At 44.0% G+C, this 9,520-nt stretch overlaps 1 protein-coding gene across 1 annotated transcript; it reads left to right on the top strand.

Annotated features, from left to right (window-relative positions):
* Positions 1 to 5,093: 5,093 nt before the first annotated feature.
* LOC307150725 (uncharacterized protein) lies at positions 5,094 to 8,899 on the top strand. The gene is made up of 7 exons (XM_079858182.1): positions 5,094 to 5,317; positions 5,461 to 5,664; positions 5,789 to 6,436; positions 6,561 to 6,625; positions 6,759 to 7,012; positions 7,229 to 7,474; positions 7,939 to 8,899. Exons 1-7 carry the CDS (start codon positions 5,104 to 5,106, stop codon positions 8,609 to 8,611), a joined length of 2,304 nt encoding a protein of 767 aa, XP_079714308.1. The 5' UTR covers positions 5,094 to 5,103; the 3' UTR covers positions 8,612 to 8,899.
* Positions 8,900 to 9,520: the final 621 nt, after the last annotated feature.

Here is a 9,520-nt window from a genome sequence, read left to right as displayed (position 1 = left end):
TTACGACCAGCTTATAGTGTCTTTTATGCCATCGCAGGAATGGGAGGAAACTGAACCCCCTGGGCGAGGTAAAGGAGAGCTCCCTCCGGTGAGCCTGATGAAATTGAATTCATTAAACAATCCCTTCGTATCATTCCCATGTTCTTAAAGGGGGCGGTCACACACCAAAAGCCAAAGGGCCTGCTCCAGGCCGGAGGAAGATCCCATATGGTCTTAGCAACCGAGATCCCCAACATGTGAGGCCTCCATCTCCAAGGTTTTTTTACAGCAGGCCCCTCATCGGACCCCTTCCTGACGTTGGCTCCAGGCCTGTTAATGGCATGAGAAAAAGTAAAACGTTTTATTAGCCCATAGTTTTTGTTATTATTATTTTTGGATTAATATAAAAAATTGACAGTCCAACAATAGGCTGATTTGTCAGTGGGATAACGGTTACCATACAATACCATGTCTTTTCAAATGCATTGCATGAGTACTGTCACAAGGACCTTGCTTTACGACCAGTTTATAATGTCTGTTATGCCATCGCAGGAATGGGAGGAAACTGAACCCCCTGGGCGAGGCAAAGGAGAGCTCCCTCCGGTGAGCCTGATGAAATTGAATTCAGTAAACAATCCCTTCGGATCATTCCCATGTTCTTAAAGGGGGCGGTCACACACCAAAAGCCAAAGGGCCTGCTCCAGGCCGGAGGAAGATCCCATATGGTCTAGCGGTTAGGATTCCTGGTTTTCACCCAGAAGGCCCGGGTTCGACTCCCGGTATGGGAAATTAGGGTTGTCTTTGCTTCACTTATCGAGACAGCGCTTGAGTTTGTAGTGGGGCATTTTGCAATCACGACCGCCGCTGGAGGGCAAAAGCTCATTCCCTGACCAGGAATCGAACCCTGGCCGCAGCGGTGAGAGTGCCGAATCCTAACCACTAGACCACCAGGGAAGCTCTGTGTACTCCTTCCCCTCAAGCCCGGCTGTGGGCCTCTACCAGATTTCCTCCAGGAGAGGAGACGTCTCTGACCCTGGATCCCAGTTCTTCCACTGAGAAACTGTCACAGGCTCTGTAGGAATATCCAAACAACACCACAACTTGCCATGAAAACAAAGCAACCGAGATCCCCAACATGTGAGGCCTCCATCTCCAAGGTTTTTTTACAGCAGGCCCCTCATCGGACCCCTTCCTGACGTTGGCTCCAGGCCTGTTAATGGCATGAGAAAAAGTAGCTGTCATGACAGGCCTCTGCCCAGTCGAACACCAACAGGTCCCGTGTACGCTCAAGGACACCTGATCGGTGGGCCAGTGGCGCTTCATGCCACCTGTAAATCGAGGTTATTCTTGGTTATGACAGCCAATCACGTTCCCTGCTGCAACCAAGATTCCTACTATTCTTGGTTATGACAGCCAATCACGTTCCCTGCTGCAACCAAGATTCGTATGCTACGGCCAATCACGGCTCGTATCGCTACCATGATTCAGCTTAGTAACTAACCAAGAATTGACCAATCAACGTCAAGAGACATGCCCTCCCCCCCTCCCTCCCTCCCCTCCCCTCCCCTCCCCTCCCTCCCCTCCCTCCCCTCCCTCCCCTCCCTCCCGAGACTAGCGGATTGCGGCTGAAGAAGAAGATAACGTTCATTGATTAACTTCTGACCAACATTTGCAAAGTAAGTCAGTCTTTTGTCAATAAAAATAAAGTGCCAAATATATACAGTTGTTTTAAATGAATAACCTGTGTCTCAGACTAGCTAATAATTCAAGTAATTAATACAAAATATTTTTTAAAAATTGATTTTATAGATTAGCCGACCAAGCAGAATAAAGTATACAACTTAACGTTAACGTTACAATTTACTACAGCTTTATCAGCTGCAACATTAAAATGATTGTTACACATTAAGGCATCACTAATTATAATCCAATAATATAGTGTACATTAAGCTTTTACTTTTAGTACTTTTAGTATATTTTGATGCTAAACTTACTTGTTTTAGCTAAGCAGGCTAACATTTTGAATGCATGACATTTACTTGTAATAAAGCAGAGGGTTTCAAAGAGGGGAAACGTTCTCCTGCAATGGAGGGCTAGCTCGCTACGGCTGATACAGCGCAGCACATCAGCCTCGGATGAAGGTTTCCAGTCAGCTTCTAGCTCTGCACGTTTTGCCTTCTTCAGGGCCGTCAGGTCGACCTGGTCCCACATGAAAATACAGTGGCTGAGGCGACTCATAAATGTGGCATACAACTGGTGTGAGTCAGTGGTGCAACCCACAGCAAACCTCCGCATGAAGTGCCATATATCTAACCGGATGGTCATTTGCTCCCACTCTTCAAACATCCTCCTCAGAAGAGTGTTGCCACAGCAGTCTCGGTCGACATACAGTACCTCGGGAGGAGCCACCCCAGCCACTCTTTACCGCCTGATGAGGCCTTCAATCATTGGCCCGAGACCAAAACCTTCACTGGCTGTGAGCACGGACATGATCACCTTTTGTGATCAAAATGTACTATGATCACCTGTCCATGCTCATTTCCAACATTGGTTGCCCAGGTAGCAGTGCCATAGCTGCGTCCTGCTAGTTTTCTGGCCACTTTTTTGGTAGAATCCATTTTTAAGATCCGACCATATTGTGATGTTATTGTGGCCTTGATCTCATCCAGCCTTTGCAGGACATCCTGGGCATACACCTGCATCAGCCACCGGTGCTTAGGGACAGAAGGCATTGAAGGAGGAGGTTCAAATGTTACAGGCAGGATTAGGCTCGACGTGACAGCACTGGCAATCCCCTTGCAATCTGTCAGATACTGGACTGTCTTTTGCAACCACACCTCAGCATGACGCTCCTGCAGCTTGTGCTGGATCTGGCTGCTGCTGTTTCCCAGCCCTCGCTGACACATCAAACTTACTACCTCGACGTCACATGCAAGTTTTGATGTAAGAATGCAAGGGAACTGCACCCTGTGGCCAATGTCGAGCTGGGAGACGATATCATGGCTCCAGCTGATGACCTTCCTCTTACATCTTCGGCAGGCCAGGTATTCAGATGCCACAAAGTATATCTTACCCAAGGCAAACACCTGCCTGATCTTTTGATGCAAGCCAGCTGAGGTCAGAAGTTCTTTCTGACAGTCTGGATGTGGACAGGTCAGGTTCACTTGCCACAGTTTTCGTGGCATCCAGAGCAGCAGGGGATGGCCAAAGTAATTCTCCAAGGGAGGACAATTACTGGTCTTCAGTGGAACCTGTGGAGGATACCACCAAAGTTTGGTCACCCTGCTAAAGATCAGCTCAGGATGTCCCTGTGCTGTCCACCTGAACAGGGCCTTGGAAATCCACCTCTGATCCACTTCAGGCAGAGTGTGTATCCATCCAGCTGGAAGACAGACTCGTCGTGCTGGGGAAAAAAACAAAAACAGACATAAATACATAAAAAAACAAATGCAAATTCACATTGCTTCCCTTTACTTTTTTATCCCTGGAATGGAAACTTGAATATTTTGTTGTATGTTTTAAATAATTATATACGTACATGCCAGATGTGCCTTCTCACACCTAGTTGCCTCTGCCAGCAGTGTGCTGTCATCTATCTCAATGGACACAGTTGGGCGGGTGAGGGTGGCTGAGGTCCCTGTGGCTGCCTCAATGGACACAGTCGGGCGGGTGAGGGTGGCTGAGGTCCCTGTGGCTGCCTCAATGGACACAGTCGGGCGGGTGAGGGTGGCTGAGGGCCCTGTGGCTGCCTCAATCGACACAGTCGGGCGGGTGAGGGTGGCTGAGGGCCCTGTGGCTGCCTCAATCGACACAGTCGGGCGTGTGAGGGTGGCTGAGGGCCGAGGACGTGCCTGGGTCAAAGCTACAAAACAAAAGTCAAGTCAAGTCACCTTTATTTATATAGCGCTTTTTACAATACAGTTTGTATCAAAGCAGCTTCACATTGATAACATGAAAATAATACAACAAAGTTTGTTTCTAGAAGAAAATTGCATCATTGTCAACCCATAAGGCAGATCAATAATATTGTTGAATAAATGTATGTGAAAACAAAACACAGGACAAACAGATAGACATGACTACAGAACAATAAATCCTAAAATCCTACAAAGTGATAAATACTAAACAAACCAAAAAAAGTGTAATACAAATAAATGTTTGCTTACAAGGTGTGGCTTTGACGGGGGAAACCAGCCTTTCTATGGTCTTGGTTAGGCTTTTCTGGTCAGGCAACTTCCTAAACAAGAGGGAGCGGAGAGAGGCGGTGGAAGTATGGGTGGTGGTAGCGTGCTGGGTGGTAGCGTGCTGGGTGGTGGTAGCGTGCTGGGTGGAGGCAGCGTGCTGGGTGGTGGTAGCGTGCTGGGTGGTGGTAGCGTGCTGGGGAGCTTTCCCAGCATATTGCTCTTCCTTCATGGCAATGGCAATTCTGCCAGAAGGAAAGAGCTCAAAATACTCCCTGAAACTTGCTTTGTTGTGGGCATGTTCTTGGGAGTCTTTGCTACCTCCTGTGGGGTCCCTCTTCATAGCTGCCACCAGGTAAGCAGCATACCCCAGGGCATTTTCAGCCACCCACCTGAATGTTTGCCCGCGAAATACACCAAACTGGATTTCAAAGAAACCCAGCAGGTGCTTTCTGTTAGCTAGATCTCCGTGGTGCTGACTTAAGCTTTTCTTGGCCTTGTCCAGCACTATCTCCGGGGACAGGGGTCTTGTGTACGGCTTTCCTTTGTTGGCCTCCTTCACCTTTGTCGCTTCCAATGTATCAGTCAGATTCAGGCTCCCATCAGCTCGTCTCCTGAAGCGAGGTTCCATCTAAATAAATAAAAAAAGAAGATATAAAGACTATAGAAAAACAGACACATTTGGTAACACATCAGTTAATACAGCTGTGCATATTACATTACTATATTTACTCATGATCACCTTGTAATGTTGATTATATATTATGCTTTGTGTGTGTATATTTTTCCAACAGTCTCAAAATGTTGGCTTACATATCAGAATCTCAAAATGATCCCAGAGTAAGAGGTCATTTAAAAAAAAATTATTATACCATTATTATAGACCCTGGCGCTGATTGAGAGCCATATTCAGGCATTTGATGGAGATGCTGGTCGTGACACCATGGGGGTCCCACTTATAAACTCAGCCCGGATGAGAGAGATCTTGAAGTCCCAGCGGAAGCATGTGGCCTGCATCCAGGATCCTCTGGGTGTGCAGCTCTACATGCAGACGGGCACTTTAGTTAAGGGAGGGCACCGTCTGCCAACCTACCGCTGTGCCAGAGGTTCCACTTCGCTTGAGTCATTTCACCTGCACCTTAACAGATTCATCCCAGGTAAATAAATGACTTCACTGAATTGTTAAAATAAGATATGATTTAATTATATATTAAAATAAGTATGAGAATTGCAAGAACAGCTATTTGTGTATCCATATGACATTTTTGTGTGGTCTTATTTTTCTTTTTTGAATTTACAGGTACGTTGGCAAGTGACACCTTCTTCCAGGCGTATCTTTTGGATGGACTTGCAAGGTGGAATGAGGACCGGGCTGTGGCAGCAACAACTGATGAGCAGCAGCCACATTCCTACAATCATCTTCTGCGTCATGCTGTCAATACTCTTGCAGAGGAGGTTATGGGCAAGAAAATCATCCCTTATGTTGGGCCAAGAAAGTACACTGGTAGATAACTATTTGTTGTTTTTGGTGACAATTTCATTCAAGTGTACACATACCATTTAACCACTGAGTTATAATATAACATCCTGGCATATTATCTAATTGTCATTGTTTTAATATTTTAAAGGTGAGCTTATCGGAGTGGAATACCTTTACCAGCAAACTGGTAAAGTTCTGCAGGACTACAAGTTGGCCATTGAAGAGTCAGAGACCACTGAGGTTGGTATAGAAGTGGATGAAGGTTATGCTGAACTTGAGGAGTTTCAGGACATCACTGTCCCCACCTTTGATACAGAACGGACACCTTCTGCCTCTTCACAAGCATCAGTGTCTGCAGCATCATCTCCAATCCCTCCATCACCATTGACATCTCCTGTCACCAGCTCCATGGCATCACTGTCTGTGGTCCCTCCATCACCATTGACATCTCCTGTCACCAGCTCCATGGCATCACTGTCTTCGGTCCCTCCATCACCATTGACATCTCCTGTCACCAGCTCCATGGCATCACTGTCTGTGGTCCCTCCATCACCATTGACATCTCCTGTCACCAGCTCCATGGCATCACTGTCTGTGGTCCCTCCATCACCATTGACATCTCCTGTCACCAGCTCCATGGCATCACTGTCTTCGGTCCCTCCATCACCATTGACATCTCCTGTCACCAGCTCCATGGCATCACTGTCTGTGGTCCCTCCATCACCATTGACATCTCCTGTCACCAGCTCACCGCACAGTCATTCAAAGCCAGGACTCTTTCCTGGAGCACATAGCTGTGAGTTTACCAAAGTATTCATAGAGGTTTTGGTAATTGTTGTCACACTAACTCTATATGTATATATGTCGTATTGAAAGGCAAAAATACAAATTTAAACTAAATGTTTACCTTTTTCATGTAGTCCCAGTGGACCAATTATCGGCAGAAACTGGTCTTCCGACATCTGAAGAGAACACTTCACATGATGTAAGGGCCCAGTTTTGTTTTTAATGTTCATTAACTTGTGCAAACAAAATATGGGTTATGTTGGCTGTGCTTTCATATGAATATTTGTATTGATTGCTGCTATCAAAAGTTCCTAAATTATCTTTCATTTTAGGATTCTGTTGGACCTGATAATATTGAGGGGTATGGAGCAGTGCAGGACTTGGCAGAGTTTTTGGTTAGCCTCAGAGACCACCGCCTGGCCTTGACTGGAGAAGAGTGCGTCAAGATAATCACCCTATGGCAGGCATTGGGGGAGTATGACAAGAGGAAGACCATTTACTCCCCACGTCACCAAACCTCCCTAAAACAGGGACGATTCAGGGCCACTAAAAAGATTGTGGCACCAGGTGTGGAGAGCACCAAAAGGTATGTTAAATTTAGCAAACACAGGTTCTTGATTGTCTTAAAAGTTTTGAATAAAATAAACAAGACAACATAACTATGCACAGATATTAAAAATTAACATCTAGACAACACAAAGCAAAACAGACAGAATAGAAAAGGGGGAAAAAAAGCAATACAAATAACAGAGTAAGGATCACTAATTGAAATTAATAATATGTATTCTGCTGTAATTTGCAGGTGTTTCGTTGGGGCTCATAGTCCTGCACAGTGGCCTGACTGCAATCGAGTGGTGGAGGCCATCTTCACAAGGCTCTGTGCCCTCTACCCAAACGTGGTGCGGTGTGATGGAGTGAGGGTGTCCCGCTTCACAATGGTGGTACGTGCTTACAAGCACATCCGAGAGTGCATCCTCACCAATGCTAAGGTGATGAGCGAGACCACCATCCAGCTCCCAGAAGTTAATGCTGCAACAGTCACACAATGGTGAGTTAATTAGCATTGTTACAGCTAAGCCTAAATTTAAAGCAGCTGAGGGCCACACAGAGGGTTCAAGTAATTGACGCGGTTGACTTAATGTAGCTATGGCTGCTTTGACGGGTCTAGAAACAAATCAACAAGAGTCTAACTTCTGCTTTCTTCTCCATTATGAAAGATAAGATTTATTGCTCACGACACGGTATTCAAAAGACTGCAAGTATCCATAATCAGTACAACGTTCCATCTCCATAAACAGCTTTCCAACACACATACAAACGAACAGCTACAGTACCAGCGGCGTTTTACAAAAGCAATGATACACGAGATGAGGGTGTGATCAATTGCTCTGTGATCTCAGCTGTGTCATGCTGTTGCATCATAGTCGTGATCAAATATAGTACTTGATGACACCATCTTTTGTATTATTGCTTAAATGGTTATTAATATTTATTTGCTTCATGTTTTCCCAGGTTCAGCAGGCGTTGCAAAACACAAGAACAGGATATTTTGAAGCAGGGTATCCAAGCCCCTGAAGCACCCATGGCAGGACCTGAGAACCTTCCTGCGGCTATGCAGAAAGGGCCGACTCTCTATTCCGGCAATTTGGCTGAACCTCACCTTTTCATTCTGCCACCAAACACTGCTGGGGAGGCAAAACTAAAGGGGAGGTCGCAACCTCAGGCCATCTTCCAGGCTCCACCATCACATCAAGGACTTCGTGTCATTGCACCAGCACCACCTGTCTCTCTCCCTTTCATTGCACCACCTGTGCAGCTTCCTACAGTGCCTGGTACCTCACAGGTGATGTTCTATAGCCTCCCATTACCTTCAGCTATGCCACCATCAGCTCAGACACAGACATCCAGTCAAGCGGTTCCTTACTCCACTCTGCAGTACAGAAAAAGAAAACAGGAGAAGGAGCAGCAGACTGGAACTGTCACAAGAAAGTATGTGAGGAAGACAGACGTCATTCTTTGCAGAAAGTGCAACAAAGAGAGAAAGCCACCATCACATCTTCAGTACTTTGGGAACTGGTACTGCGAAGAGTCTGAGACTCAAACATATGATGAATGGAGGGCTGTGCTGATGGAACGAGGTTATAGGAAAAAAAAGCCAGGAAATGACAACCCTCCATCTTCTTAAAATGGCTCTTTCAGCACGTTATTTTTATTTATTTATTTGATTAATGTTTGATTATAGAGCAATTCTCCAACAATGACAGCTGTCTCTAAAATGTAAAACGCATGTATGAGTATGATGGGGATAATGGGTGTTGTGTTTGTACCTTTATTTTTGTTTTGTTCATTTTATTTATCTTACACTTTATTTGATTACATTTGTTTACAGTTTTTAGAAAACGAGAGAAAGACAGGTATATTGTATCAGGTAATTTAATTCTTATTGGAGTTAAGTGAAATGTACTTGGCCTAGGGAAAGAAACTATCCAGAGATTGGTGGCCCATTGTTTTAATGGTCCTGTTAGTAGCTGTCACAGGGCAACAGGTGGTTGCCTGGATGAGAAGTTTATTTTAGTTATTTTGTTATGTTAACTTATGCCACAAGTTATTTATGTACCTGATTATCATTACTATCATTATTACTATTTTTATTCTTAATAATATATATTTTAAATAATAATAATAGATGAGAAGCATTTATTTTAGTTTATTTATGTTGTGCCTTAAGTTATTTATGTTATAGTTGTTTATGTTATTTATGATTATTATTACTACTGTTATTATTATTAATACTACCACTATCAATAATTGTTGTGATTATATTAAAAATATATAATAGGGATTTGGACGTTTCTGTGTTTTTTCTTCTTCCTCTTATCATTATTATTATTGTTTACCTAAATTGCTACTATCATTACTACTATTATTATTAATAATAATATATATTTTAAATAATAATAATAGATGAGAAACATTTATTTTAGTTTATTTATGTTTAGTTACGTCTTAAGTTATTTATGTACCTGATTATTATTACTATTATTATTATTAATAATACTACCACTATTAATAATTGTTGTGATTATATAAAAAA

Source organism: Squalius cephalus (genome assembly GCF_949319135.1).
Source record: "Squalius cephalus genome assembly, chromosome: 22".
Classification (NCBI taxonomy): Eukaryota; Metazoa; Chordata; class Actinopteri; order Cypriniformes; family Leuciscidae; genus Squalius; species Squalius cephalus.
Note: the sequence above shows the minus strand (reverse complement) of the source record. Positions and strands in the feature narration are given on the sequence as shown.